The sequence below is a fragment of the Drosophila biarmipes genome, chromosome 3L, assembly GCF_025231255.1.
Source record: "Drosophila biarmipes strain raj3 chromosome 3L, RU_DBia_V1.1, whole genome shotgun sequence".
Classification (NCBI taxonomy): Eukaryota; Metazoa; Arthropoda; class Insecta; order Diptera; family Drosophilidae; genus Drosophila; species Drosophila biarmipes.
The window spans coordinates 24,470,415-24,485,619 of NC_066613.1; the positions used below are offsets into that span (position 1 = coordinate 24,470,415).

General features: G+C 45.5%; 1 protein-coding gene across 13 annotated transcripts in view; it reads left to right on the forward strand.

Moving 5' to 3' along the window:
- Positions 1-15,205, forward strand: part of LOC108034501 (supervillin) — a 122,961-nt gene that overhangs the window by 60,256 nt on the left and 47,500 nt on the right. For 10 of the 13 annotated variants that reach the window (XM_044095258.2, XM_017109411.3, XM_017109406.3 and 7 more), the window contains 6 exons: positions 1,601-3,278; positions 6,721-7,076; positions 9,781-10,281; positions 10,772-11,223; positions 11,280-11,379; positions 11,794-13,405. In XM_044095258.2, the coding sequence (XP_043951193.1) occupies positions 1,601-3,278; positions 6,721-7,076; positions 9,781-10,281; positions 10,772-11,223; positions 11,280-11,379; positions 11,794-13,405 (4,699 nt within the window). The remainder of the gene's footprint in view (positions 1-1,600; positions 3,279-6,720; positions 7,077-9,780; positions 10,282-10,771; positions 11,224-11,279; positions 11,380-11,793; positions 13,406-15,205) is intronic. The other 3 variants (XM_017109410.3, XM_044095260.2, XM_044095264.2) reach the window with 1 other exon arrangement.

The window sequence follows — 15,205 nt, forward strand, 5'->3', positions numbered from 1 at the left end:
ACAGGGGGTTAAACAAGCCCTTAACCGCTGACTGGAATTAGTGGGGGTCCATTGGGACACTCGTCTGCTTTTTCGCTGTTAGTTGAATTACAAATATTTTTGTGCAATTTTAAATTTCTAAAAAAAATATTGAAGTAGGTTCTTCATTCCATCAATGATGCCCTTTGATTTTATAAAGGTATCCAAAATAAACAAAGTGTGCACTTTCAATTGATGTAATTTTAATCAGTCCGTAATTGATTTTTATGTATCATAGAAAATTAACGTTTACTTAATTGCAAGCCATCTTTTTTCTACCACAAACCTAGTTTTTTTTTGCCTTTATTCTGATCTACAAATTGACTTTTGCTTTGTGGCTGTTTGCTCTCATCGTCTGATAAGATATGCGGCTGCGGCTTTATTTTTATTTGCCCTCTCGGGATGTGCTAACTGTTTCAATATTTGAATTTCACTGGGCATTCGTAATTGCTGCACAAATAGGTATATCCCAAAGATCACTCCCCACTCTCTCTTATTTGCCTGTTAATTGTATTTGGATAATTTTTGCTTCGTTTTTTGACTGCCTGTCATAATAAATTAGATACAAAAAAATTCGCTGAGCTCTTACATTTGTTCAACATTTGGCCAAAGAGTCTCGTATTTTATTTGTGCACATTCGTGAAATTCCATTTGGGCTCTTGGCATTTAAAATGTGCGCAGCAGCTGTCAAATAAATTGTTTATATCATAAAATAATAAGTTGCATTACTTTCTGTAACAAAATTCGGTTATTTTAGCATTTGAGACGTTTCCCCCGAAAATACAAGATTAATTAGGCCCTCGAGTTTCCTTATTTTTGCCGCACAGAGAGCATAACTAATCGCTTATGCCTTGGCAGTTGTCAAATGAGATTTGCATTCACATTTACAGTCACTGCCAAAAGTACGAAGCCCACAAAAACTGCACTCATTGCCAGAGCAGATGCTTGGCTATAAAAAGCAGGCAACCCTCACCTCACCTTGACATGGTTGTAGGTGTTTAATGGGCGGGATGGGGCTGGTGGTGGGGCGGTCCAAGATGAGGGGGCGTTTTGGGTGGCTGTAGAGCATGCAATATATTAATCCGAGTGCTCAGGTGCAATTTAATTGCTGCCAAGATTTGCTTTTTTACGCGCCAAGTGCGGTGCGGGAAAGTGAATTAGGAAAGCAAACACACGGGTGGAACTAGGGGGAATTGTGCACTCGGCAAAATAAAATGTGAGATTTTTAAGAAAGTTAAGATATTTCTTGCGCTTCTAAAAATGCAATGAAAAGTAAGGAACACTATATTTTTGATTCAAATATTCCCATTTTACTGCATACTTTTAGGCACTATTATAAGAGAATTCAAAAAGACAGTTATTTAAGATTGTTTAATAGTAACTTTAAATAAACTTTTGACCAAATCATTTTTTGTTTATAATACATAAACATCAAATACTCTTATTTTTGATTAGTGTAATACTCCCTAGTTGGGGGACATCTTGCCGCAGTAAGCTGAAACGCCATTAGGGGAAACGAGTTAACATTACTTTTCATTAAGCCCACTCTGATTCATGGTTCTTTTTCACCTCTCGTTTGCAGAAACCATTGCGGCCTCAAGTGACTTATCCACAGCACCTGCCACTGCCAAAACTAGCTGCCAGCCACCTGAGCCACAGAAACCGAAGCAACCGCGACAGCAGCAGACCGCCAAGGACTCGGAGGATTCCAGTTCGCAGAAGTCCATCAGTGCCCCGGCCACCCAGTCGTACCGTGGTCAGCATCCGCACTTCCATCACCACACCACGCCCGCCTACTACACGGATCTCCAGCTGAGGATCCATACGCCGAACGCATCGGATGTGGGGGCGCTGAACGAGAACTATCGCAGTGTCTACAGTACTCCCAGTACCCAGCTGGTGGAGCAGCGCTCGTTTCCCAGAAGCTCCACGGCCAACAAGGATCCCCCGCTGCCCATCAGTAAACCGGCCAGGGGAACGTTTTTTCGTGGCGACTCTGCGTCCAGCGACAGCCACACAAGACTGCGGCGCAGCCAGCTGAGAACCGGCAGCGAGCCGGGACGCTTCTACAGATACTCTCAGGGATCTGCGAGCCCTACCAAAGGTGAAACATCAGGTGGTGAGCCACCCCTCGTCGACAGTCACTCCCCCAACATCACATCCACCAATAGCACCACCACCACCAACATCAGTAGTTGTAACCCCGTAGAGCAGGCTAGTCCACCAACACCACCACCACCCAGTAGCGTAGCTAATCCCAGCGGATCTGGATCCGGGCGCACCAGCCGGCACAAGCAGCGTTTCCACAGTCGATCCCGGCGAGCGGTGCGCGTGCGCAGTGAATCGCGTCCAATTAGCGCCCTCTACGACATAATATGCAAGGAGAAGAACCTGGACAACAGCAGCAGCAGCAGCAGCAACGAGCAGGAGAGGGGTCAGGATCGGGATCAGCTGAAGAAGTCGACGACTGATCAGGAGAAGCCAACAGCCGACAAGCTGGCGACCTTTTGGCCCCTGCACCATCACTACCTCAATCCCCCGATGAGCAGCGGCAACTCGGGCGGCACTGGCGGCAATCCCAAGCAGCAGCAACCGGAGAAGCAACTTCACCAGCAAGTACACCTTGTCCAAGGAGCAGCCAAGGATTTGCCGGCGGGCTGCAGCAGCAGCAGCAGCGATGATGATGAGGGATCGCTGCGGGCACTGCACTCCACTCGCAAGGTCACCAACCTGCCCAGTGCCAAGGCCACGTCGCTGCCACCGGAAGAGGGGAATCCGGAGGAGATTGCCTTGTCCCGGACCTCCTCCAACCGACTGAATCTGCGATTGGCCAGGAGTCTAGAGCCCTCGGTCCGTAATATCCACACAGCCGCGTCCCAGGATGTCCAGAGCTATGATGCTGGGGAGCCAGTGAATACGGAGCGCTTGTTTGTGGAGCCCCCCAAGATACCACTGTCTGCCATCAGGAACACCCTCTACGACCATGATCTGGAGATTGAAGACTGCGACAGCACCACCGAACTGGATCGGGGGGATGTCTGCGATACCCTGGAACGCTGGAGCCAGGAGCTCGGTTCGGGAGAGCAGCTAATGAACGGGGCCAATGGGCACCATCAATCGGATCCCGAGGCAGACCACCACGACCTCGACCACCAACCCGATCATCTCGAACACGATCAGCAGCATGCACATCAATCATTGCCAGTAGAACCCAAGTCTCATCATCATCATCAGCACCACCAGGCCACCAATGCGCGCAGGTAAGCTGGACCCCCATCCCCGCCTGGAATCCGAATCCACCTCCCCGAGTCTGTAACTTCACCAGCCCCTAAATGTATCTAACTATCTTTTTCGGGAGCAATTACACGCATAATTAGTTCCTTTTTTGCCAGTCGTTAGCCAAGTATAGGTGGTCCTGATTACATTGCCAGGTGTTGGGGGTACAACTGTCCCTCTCCCCCAGAGGGGAGAGCTGCTTAATCACGCTTCGATGAACAGCGGTGGTTAAATAAATAGGAATGTAAATAGGAACTCACTGCAGATTTAATAATTTATTTAACCAGCTGAAAAAAATAGTAGTTTTAAAAATAGTATTAAAAACAATTAATGAATGTAGAACACTCATGTCAACCCTAGAGTTAGGGTTGCCATCAAGGTATGAAATGCATTTAACCATAAGGTAAAGTTCTGTTTTGTTCCTATCATAAAAGGATTAATTTTGATTTAGCAATTTTTGATGGTAATATTTTCTGACTGCATATAAACGAGTATTCTTGAATATTTTATTTTCCTTCCTATTCACTTAGCCATCACTGTGATTGTGTGTGCTGTGATTGGAATAACTCGGGGTCATCAAGCTGATTACCGTTGAGGGTGAAAGCGTTTTGTTCTCGGAAGTTGCGGCTGATTAACCAGCAAGCATAATGCGATTTTGGTTGTGTATATAATTGTATGGACAATATTAAAGCTGCCACTTGCTGCCAAGTTGAACTCTCTCCATTTCTATGGGCCTAATCCGTTTTAAGGCTCTTCGGAACATAATCCTTGGCTCACAATCCAAACCAATTGCTTGTATTGTGGGCCACCTTTTTCGTGTCGAGCCCCATATGCCATATGCTATATGCTGTGTGCTATATGCTATCTTCACCCATATTGTTCGACTTCGTGTTATACAATGCAACTTGGCGGCTCTCTTTAAGCCGGGCCCCCAAACAAATCGGGGTTCACAGAGGCAGGGGGCTTGTTAACAAACGAAATCCATGTATTGTTCGCTTATTATTTTTTTCTTCGTCTTCTGTCGAGTGTTACGTGGTCCATTGTTTTGGGGTTGGGATTGGGAATGGTCTTCGGTGTTCGGTTTTTGGGATCGTATCGCAGCGGCGACATCTTCGACAATCGCATCAGTGCGTGGAGTGCAATTCGCAGCGGCCGCAGGTCTCTGGTTCCATCAATTATAATGTGATATATCAAAGCGAGTAGTGACCCCCCAACCTCAAAGAGGCTACCTCCTCCTACCCCCAAAATCGAATCCGGCGTAGAAAGCACCTGTTTTACAGCCAAACCCGAAACTAGCGACAAGTTTTTCCAATAGGCTTTCGCTACAAAAATGCCTCATAAAAAAAGCCGCGTAGCATAAAAGAAATGAAGAGTGGTGGAGTGGACAAAAAAAAACACAAGAGCCGAAGAGACAATTTTCTAAAAATGCATTCAATGTAGAATCTCGACGAGGAAAAATTTGAATGCACCGGCAATTAAGTGGGGAATTTATCTGGGGCCTCGTTTTTGGCCGTTTCGTGGTGTCAACACCGTCATCCGATCACCTGCTGCGTCTGCTTGGGTATCCATTTAATGGCCAGTTAGCCTGGCCCAGATCGTCAGTGGTCTAGTCCTGGTTTCGCTTTCATCGCAGCTGTGCTTAATCACCAAGACCCAAAAAACAAGAAGGAGACGCCAAAAACAGCATCCACCAAACTGGTTATTATCACTTTTCCTTTTTCCCTCGAGTTTTTCCAACGGGTTGGAAAGTTCTCGGGCAACCATCCAGTAGCAGATACGTCATATGTGTCTCTGGCAATTTATACAATTTATGGAAATTTCCATTTGACGGACGGGCAAAGTCAAGAATCAAGAATATAAAACTCAGAGCTGGGCAGCTGACGATCGTAATGATGATCATGGCAGAGGTTTGAGATTGAAGGCCAGGGGAATACCCTTGAAGATGTGCTTCCAAGAAGTCCAACCCAAAGGTTGATTGCTGAAATTACAGTAACGAAATCTAGAAAACAATTAAATTCAACCCAATTGTATTTTCTGTGAATTTCAATTTTTTATTTCCCTGAAGTTATTATTAACTTATATATTTTTTCATAAAAAATATCTCCGTTTGAAGCCAATCATACAATCCCCTTACAATAATATTTAATCTGTTGAAAATCTGTCTAGCCTTTGAATGCCAAATGGATCTCCTTAACTCTTAAATTCTGCGTCTATGTACAAATATGCCATTTCCCTTTCAATTATTTTGGGTTTTACTCATCCAAAAATATTTTCCCAGTGCCAGACATACTATTTCCGTTCGGGTTAATCCCTTAACCTACTTTCTGGTGACTAGAATATCACTCCCTCGGGTTGTTTTGCCATGTTGACCATCGATATGATCATGCCCTACCTCTCTACAAGGACGGACTGAAAGATATTGTGTCTACGTGTCTGCATGGCTGCCAGGCACGAGACATCATAAAGTACACAAAGCGAAAAGAAGTGACATTGATGCGTCGCGACATTTAAATGTGCAGAGCCTGTCTACCTGAGAAAAAAGAAAAGAAAACAAGTAACCCCATGGATAGACAAACCGACGGACCAAATGGACAGCTAGACAAAGTCTTGCGCTTGATTGAATGTCTGTGATCTGCGGCAAGCTGCAAAATTCTTCACTCGCTCGCTAAACAGATCTAGACAAGCAGATATATATAGATATTACTGTGCAAAAGATGCATTGTCAGCGATGAGGAAGTGTATATCATTTACATGGACGGCACAGACTCTGAGATACTTGGCTTGAGATACTTTTAGCTACCTGCGCATAGTGCCTTTTGCGCATGCGTGCAATAGTCACACCAATCCGTAACAATAACAGACTTGTTACGCTTTGTTCTTTGACGGTCGGAGCAGAGATAATGCCGCAGTTTGTACCCGTGTATATAAACATATATCTTGTATCTGACAAATGCCGCTGCTACCTGGCGCAAATGTGCGAATTTTGCAGCGCTCTCTTTTGAGTGATTTCGGAGTGGAGTGACTTTGTTGCTGTTTCGCTGTGTATCTGCAAGATACCAAGCGGCAAAACCCAAAAAAAAGCAAAAACAAATAACCGACAAAACCGAAAAAAGCGGCTCCGTGGGTTTCCACAGTGTTGGCTGGGCGAGCCGGCGGCAGTTGCCGAGCGTGTTTGCTGCCGTCTAGCCGTGCCGCATTTAGCGGAACTCCACTCTCGAATTGTATCTCTGTATCTCTGTATCTTTGTATCTCGCAGCCGTTTGGATATCTCGTTTCGCAGCCACGGCTATTTTGTTTTGGTGTTCTGATCATACACATTTCTGCTCCAGCCGCGTCGCGTGTTCATTTCCGTGTAACTAAATTAATTTAGAAAACCATTTGTGCGAAGTGAAATATAATTGAGTAATCCGAAACACGCCTTCGCAGATTCATAACGCGCACCACGCGCTCCGCCAGTCGCCAGAGTTCCGCCGGACACTCGCCGCCTCCGCCGCTGCACCGCAGCGACGACTCCTCCAGCAGTTCACCCTCGCCCACCCGCAGAAGGAATAAACCAGGCGGTGCTCCCACTTCCGGCACTCCCGCCACTGCTGCCACCGATCCACCATCCTCGTCAGCGAACGGGAACAGCTCCGCCTATGAGACGGCAGCCACCACTGTGATGACCCATGACCAGCAGCAGCGACATCCTCCAGTTGAAGTTCCTAAGGCTCTAGCCATCGAGCCCCAGCAGCCAGAAGCCATCCTCCTGGAATCCTGCCACTCTGCATCTGCCAACCCAGGTGAGTCCTTCCGTACTTAATCCGTATCTGTGTTTCTGTCCTTGTTGCTTGTGTGACGTCTCTGTGTTGCCTGTTTGTGCGTTCTGAGTTTGAGTTTGTCCTTGAGCGTTTTGTAATGTCCTAGCCAGCCTGCCTACTGATCCTTCGCTTGCCAAACTGCAGCTTACCCCTCACAGCTATTTATAAAAACCTATCTTTACCCTTGGGAACTTTTCGAAAATACCATTTTCATGCAGTCCTTTTGAATTTCATTGTATGGGAATAGAAACCCTTTACCCAATTTACAAATCTCATTACACAATACGTACTTGGAGTATTAATATCAAGTTACCGATTTCTATTTATTTAACCCAAGATCAATGGAAAATCCGATATATCGTTCATCTTGGTTATGTGCTATATCAACACCGCTTAGTTTATAATTATATGAGCCTTTATTTCCTGTCCAATTAAAATTTAGAGAGGCAAAGTTCAATTACACCGTTCAGTAGATCATTAAATTATCCCACGCTTTGGGTCGATGCCATTATAAAACTATTATAAACCTTTCAGCATATTAGGAAAAATACAACCCGTACAACGATGAAATACATCATCGCTTCCTAAAGAACCATTTAATTTTTTTACTAATGATGATTAGTTTGTCCTGAAAATCCTTTACTGATCATTATTGATCTTTAAATATGTTTTCCAATTATTTTCCCCTTTCTGCCAGCCATTCACGAGTGTTTCCCCTGATCATTTTCTGATCTCACTCTTGTATTTACCTTCGCTTTTCCCTCCACTTTGCGAACATTACAAATTCATTAATTCTGGGTCCAAACTTTCCCAACCAAAGTTCGGTAATTAGCCCGCCCCATGCCGATTTTTAGCCCTGAACCGTGGGCCTGTCAACGTTTTCTGCAAATTAGACGCGAAATAAAACCAAACTCCATCATCGGAAGAGGCGAGTCGCCGCGTTTCTTTGTTTCTTTTGCACACTTAAAAGCAATTTAAACTAAATTAGATTTTTGTCGGCTTGCCAATCAAGCGAAAACGTTTTCTAGGCACAAATGTTAATTTGGCTCATGAGAGACCTTCGGCCAAAACATTTAAATCAAATTGCAATTGAGCAACGCGATTCAAAAGTCGAATCAATTTCAAAATGTTTTGACTGGCGAGGTTTCTCGGATGTCAGAAAAGTCTAAGCAGGCCGAATTATATAAGATAATTTGCGCAATTTTAATTCGCATAATGTTTCTCCTATTTTTTTTTTTTGCAAAACTCCCTTGTGTATAAATGAATAAAATTGTTTGTCATTTAATAAAATCGATGCCGATGCCCAGACTTCACGCAACTTAGGCAAATGAAAGATGCCATAAAATTGCTAATAGATCCCAACCAAAACCCGGGTTGTGCCCAATTTTTTTTATATTTTGTTTATCAATGAATGGATCGGGTCGGGTTTATTATCAATGGCTGGGGACAAGGGTTTCATACAAAATTTTGACAGTCCCCTCTGTATAACTCTCGCATAGCGGTTTTTCGGAGCTCTTGAGAAAGTCTGCCCGAAGATCGTTGACATAGATCTGCATATCATATGGTTATGGGAAGTTTCCGTTTAATCGGAAAGATTTGGTAAGCATTTGTGGCCACACAGAACGTGCAGCTGCCAAAAAGCCAATAAACAACTATGATGATCGATCAAGCATATCGATTTCGTTTCAATTGTTTTTCGCTCTCTGTTTTTCCACTGCGCGTATTGATTTCAATATTTACCAATTTGGCAATTTTTCGACTCACTTTATGTGAAATTAATTTGATTTCTGTGCGCCGTCTAGAGAGGGCCAACGATCGCAGCGGAAAGTTGGGATCGTTCACTGATCTTTGACAGACGGCCAGCAGAAGGCAATGAACGGGCGGTTCCCGGAGATGCTGGCAGATGATTTGCCGAAAAATGTTTTATTTTTCGCCCATTTCTTTCGGCCCGTCTTCTGAGTGGATTATGAAATCGTTTGGAATTTACATAAGCCTCAACTTGAGGGGGCAACCGCAAGGTTGAGATGGATTACAATGCTTCAAGTTGTTTTGTTGGGAAAAAATATTTTAGAAATCCAAAAAAGTTCTTTTTGGGATTTTATTATTATTAAAAATTTCTTTTCCAATTTAGATAATATTTTATTTACGATATTTTATTTGATTAATTTCGAATTCGCTATTGAATATCAACTACAAGTTCCCACACTTACCCCTCCAGGGAGTCATAAATCCCAGTTTATTTGTGGGCCAAATCTAATCGTTGGTCGATAATCTAATCGCTGGCTCTGTCAGTTTAATGTCCAATAATGTTGACAAAGTTAATACATCATCGTTAAATAGAGACCTAATGACCTGTGAGATCGGGGCTCGAAAACTTTCGTTTCGGGCTTAATGCTTTTCTTTTGTCACTAAACGACTTTCGCAACTATTTCGTGTTTGTCACCGCACCAATCAATCTTTGCCAGCTAGCCATTAGATTGGAGCAGAGTTTTTCTCCCATAGACCCCCATATTTGCATTATGCAATCCAAAAACCATTCACGCACACACCAAAAACAACAGCAACAGCAACATCAACAGCAGCAACCACAAACAAGCAGCAATCATAAGCTTTAATGTCTTACTAAAACAACAAACTCCACGCACTTTACCCTCTTAAAAAATACAACAAAATACGAAAACAACAGCCAGCCAAAGTCGAGGAAAAGCTGGCAAATGCAGTATTAATTGCACCTACAGCCACAGCAGCAACAACAATTGCAACGCGAGGCAACGCAACAGCAACAGCAACCACTGCAGCAGCAGCATCAGCAACAACAGCACTTGCAACAACAATACTAAGCAGCAACACGCCACGCCCATGCCGCCCCTAGCTAATGCCAACAAAGCGCCGTTAATTGTGCTTAAGACAGCCACATCTGCAGCAGCAGCAGCAGCAACGTCCATTGCAGCAGCAACATCCAGCGGCACGGCAGCAACATCTGCTGCTGGTTCGCCCATTAAGCGTCGCAAGAATCCCCTGTCGCCGCTGCGCCTTGGCAGCCAGTGCCAGTCCACCATTGCTCCTCCGCAGGCCGTTGCCAGTCCGCTCCTCAGCGGCGGCAGCTGCTCCTCCTCGACCACCTCGCCCCAATCCTCGCCAGCGGTTCGCACCACCAAGGCGAGTCGCCTCCGCGCTGCGGCGCTTGGTGAGTCTCTCCCTCCTCTCCCTGCCTCTCATCTTTAACCCTGAATCGGTGGAGGTCATCAGGTTTTCCATCTCTCCAAGTCCATAACCCCGTTGTCTAACCCAAGTAGTTTGTTTTTTTTTGTGCATTTATGTTGACTAGCAATACACAAAGAAAAAGATTCCCGAAAAACTTTGATTTTAAAGTGTGCAAAAAATCGGAAAAAAATATTTTCTTTGATCCTTTAAATCGACTTTCGTCATTTTTTTTTACACTTTTCTAAATTTTTAAAATTTGTTTTTTAATAATTATTCGTTTAATATTCGTTTCATATTGAGTTGAAAGCAAGTATTTTATTTCAAGTAACTAAAATCTTACACTAAAAGAACATACGCTCAAACTCTTAAAAATTCTTAAAGTATGAATACAGTTTTTTCTCTGTGTAAACACGACCGCATTTCATCATCCTCAATTTCGTGTGCGTTTTCGTTTTTTCTAAACCATCCCGCAGATAAAAAGAAGGAAGAGGAGCAGCGCCAGCGTTACAGTTCGCCCGTATCCCCAAGAATCCCCTCGAGCAACGGAGGAGCTGCAACCCATCGGCGTCTCAGCAGCTCGGAGCTGTCGCCCAAGTCGCCAGGTGCTAGTGGATTCCACTCGGAGCCAGCTGCTTCAGCCAGCTCGGGGAAGATCTCGGCCAGGTCTGCCTCCCAGCCCGTGGACACCCCACCCACCCAAAGACGTCAACCCCTGGTGGCCGTGGGTTCCGGCGTCTCCATGAAGCAGAGCCTGAGCGAACTTCACTTCACGGGCGGAGCAGTTAGTCCGCCCAAGGCCACGACGGAATGCACACTCAGGATGCGACCACGTAGCTCCACAATGAGCACCGAGAACACGGAGAACGGGCGACGTGACCACTTGGCTAATTTGCAGTTGAGTCCGGTGGAAAAGCACAAGAGAACGGTGAGGGAAACTTCTTGTTTAATTAAATAAAAACTAATTATAATTATAATCCCCAGCCCGAGGTTTCGCCACGTCGTTTGGGAGATCGCGACAAGTCGGCCAAACGGAAATCGAATCTCAATCGTTCGTTGACCGAGGAAGCCACCAAGGATGGCGGTAAGTTGGCATCAACTGGATGCAGTGCAGCAAGCAGCGAACCCAAGGGGCAGATGATCAGCATGGCACCAAATTGGGAGTGCCTTCAAGCTTGAATGGCTTTCCAACGGGGCCGCAGCAAAGATAACCACGAAGATGACAGACCTCACTCAGAATCATTCGATCTTCAAGCGCCATGTGGCTGCCAACGTTTCAGGCTCATTCGAATTTTAAATACCATTATCAACACTTTCATTTAAATCACTACGTGCTGTGTCACGAAAGCTTTTCCATTGAGAAAACTTGTGTAAAATATGTTAAAATCCAAGCTGTACCAAGTCCCCATTTAATGTTATGCATGTATTATGTCCTGGCTGCTTTTAAAGTTAACCATTTACTAAGAACCAAATACTAATTTCTGATCTTCTCTTGCAGATGAGGTTGCCGCTTCAACACGCCGACGCCGGCGTCGCGAACTGGGCATGGCTCGTCCTCTGGTTCCTGGCGGTGATGAAGCCTTGAGGGATCTGCTGCAAACGCCGCAGAAAAGTTCCTGCAGCGAGTCCACCAACTCGATTTCAGAGCCCTACCGTCAGTTTATACCAGCCGTACGTCATCCGGAGGTTCCAGTGCGCACCATGACCGCTGTACTGCCCGCACCACGACCTTTGCATGCCCCTGTGGCCAGGAGTGTCACACAGAAGTTTAACGAAAGGACCAAAACCGACCTGGCCGAGATCAAGAAGATTGCCGAGCAATCGGAGGTGCAGCAGCAGCCACAGCCTTCGGTGGACGAGAACCAGAAAATGTCGGCCATAGTGCGGAGGAAGAGCACGGATGAGGGTGGAGCAGCTGCTGGGGGATTACCCAACCAGAATTCACCACCTGCCCCCAATCAAATTGTATCCATACTAAAGAAGAAGGAGCACGGTCTGGGCGATTGCAATTCCAGTGCCTCGAGCAATCCTTCGCCAGTGACCTTCTCGTCGAGCGTCATGGATAATCCGCTGGCAGGAGCTGCCCGATGCAAACGGCAGGGAATACTCAAAAAGAGATCGAGCCTGGACGAATCCCGCTACTACTCGCGATCGCACTCACCCGATGAGCGGAGCATTCTTATCAAGTCAGCCAGGAGGAATTCGCTGGAGGAAGCGGGCACTGGATTGAGTCCAGCTCAGGCCCATGGAATCCTCAAGCAGAGCAGCTACGACAGCAGCAAGAGTGATGGCTGCCCCTCGGCCACGGAGAGCCAGCCGCATAGCATCCTGAAGAAAAAGGACTCGCTATCCACACCCTCGGATGGCGGTTGCCACAAGCACGTCTCCATTTCACAGGCTGTGACCTTGGCTGCGGCTGAACTGGCCGCCCATGATGGCATCTCCTTCGAGGATGGTGAAGAGCACGACATACGACCCATCCTAAAGCAGGAGAGCACCTCCAGCGAGGAGGCAGTGCGTCCGCCGAAGCCCATACTCAAGAAGAAGTCCTTTGGCGAGGCGGATGAACACGAGATACGTCCCATACTGAAGAGCTCTCGCAAGAGCAGTCGCGAGGAGTTCGATTTGAGTGGCTTGGAGAGCGAGGTCAACGATTCCCTGTCCTCCATCCTCAAGACAGACTCGCCCTCGAAGCGTCGATCGCTGGGTTCCGCATCTCAAGATTTGGAGGAGTCCAACACGTCTCCGAGCCTGTTGAAGAGGCGTACCCGCTCGCTGGAGCGTCGCGATGTCCAGCCCGGGATGGATTTGGCAGCTGCACTGGATGCTATTGCCACCTCGCAGGCCGCGCCCAGCACACCAGTGGATTTCGTGACCACACCATCGAGTATTTCGGTGGCGGAGAGGATCAAGCGCATGGAGATGCTCTCCACGCCCACTTCCCGTGCGGCGGGCGGGGCCAACAGCAGCTGGGAGTCGCCGTTGCAGGCATCGTCATCGGAGCAGGGGGGTCCAGCCACGCCAAGGGTACTCAAGCCCAGTGTCCTGCGCAGGGATTTGCAGAGGGAGCGCTACAAAACGCAGCCCGTGACCAACGAGGAGATGAGCTTGTAAGTACACAATAATGAGAATATACTGTATAAAGTTGCAAAAAATGTCAGGGTCCTTAAAAAAATTTCAATTTAGATAAATTCGGAAATCATATAAACCTATTTTAAAAATATTATGAAGATTTTTAGACTAACTCTCTAAATCCCAAAGAGATGTGAACAAAACATAACAACCACATTAGCGAAAGTACAAAACTCACAAATATCCTTTCCAGGGCAATATTTTCCAAAAATGTAAATTCTTACTGCCACATTCTCCCTCGCAAATTGCGCATACGTCGTGTGGCCTGTCAAGCTGTCAACTGATTCTGTTGCAGCGGACGCCAGTTTACGCTTCGATGGTCCCAAGAATTCCAGCCCCCGAATCCGTATCCGAATCGGTATCCGTATCTCTGTTTGCGTGGAGCAATATTTGTCTATACACTCGCGCATTCATTGCTATTTTTGGTCCGCCGAGCACATTTCTGGCTGGCACTTGGCCGAGCCTATAAATATTTATACCATCATGGTGCCCACAACACCCGTCGCCAGACTCACTGTCAACTGGAAAATGCTTCAGTTGTTAGACCATTCATTTGGCATAGCCAAAGCCATTGCCGACATAATAATCCAGTCATGATCGGCTTAATTAACTTCACTGTGGACATAGTTCGCCAAGCACGTAGCCATAAATTAGCCACTAGCCGATTCCGATGAAAATTTCATCACACATTTTGCCACGGGGATATTTTGGCAATATATTTTAATTGCTTTCCTTTGCTCCGCCATGCGAATCAGTCAACAAATTCTGTTTCCCAAAAATCCAAACAAAATCCTCCATGTCTGCTGACCTCAATTCGATTCGCTGTCATAAAATTCACTTTTCCCGCCCGACTCTTATTTTTTATTTTATTGGCCCGACTTGGTGTCACTTAAGCGGCTTATTGCTTGCCTAATTACCTGCGCAACTATTGAGGCCAACAAGAACACGAGAGTGCGCGAAATACAACTAAAGGTTAGTAATGGTCGGGCGATTATGGAAGGTCGATTAGTTATACCAGTTTGGGGGAGGGGCATCCAGAGATATGTGTCGCAAAACGTCTTATTCATATGCCAAAAACCCAGACATATTGTATTTGTTTATTTCCTTTCATAATATTATCAATTTTCAATATTATTCCTGTGACTTCTACTCTAAATTTTATTTATACAAAGTTATCAATTCCCCAAATAATTATTTTAATCCTTTTCTTTTTAACTTTCACTTTTATTGATTTTCTTTTTTATAAGTTTTAATTCTTTACATTTTTTTTTCATCTATCTGATTTTTAAAAACTAGAGAAAATAAAAGTATTAGCTCCTCACTGCCAGGAAATAGTAAAGAACCCCATTCCTGGTTTGACTATCCACCTTTTATGAACCGCAACCAAATCGACTGCCATCAAGTACTATCTTTCCATCGTTCCCAAACAATTAGTTGTTAAATGAGCTTGTTGGCCACAAATTCCCTCACCTGGGATGGGTAATTTCTGCGAATTGCGGATTGGCCAATGTCGGGCTCGTAAACCTAGTTTCTTCGCTAAAAGCATTTTAGAATTTCGACTAGAAGATGGAGGAGCAGCACCTCTTCCACTTGCAACGCCGCAAAGTTGCCAGTTCTTAACTGTGTTTTTATGTCAGCATTTTATGTGTGTGCCTGGTTGCCGGTGAGTGTTTTGCTGTTGTTATTATGGTGGGTCTTGTTTTTTGGGCGGCTTTGTTCCACTCTGGCACTCCCTTCCCTCGGAACAATGACAAAAAAGTCAACCAACAATAACAATA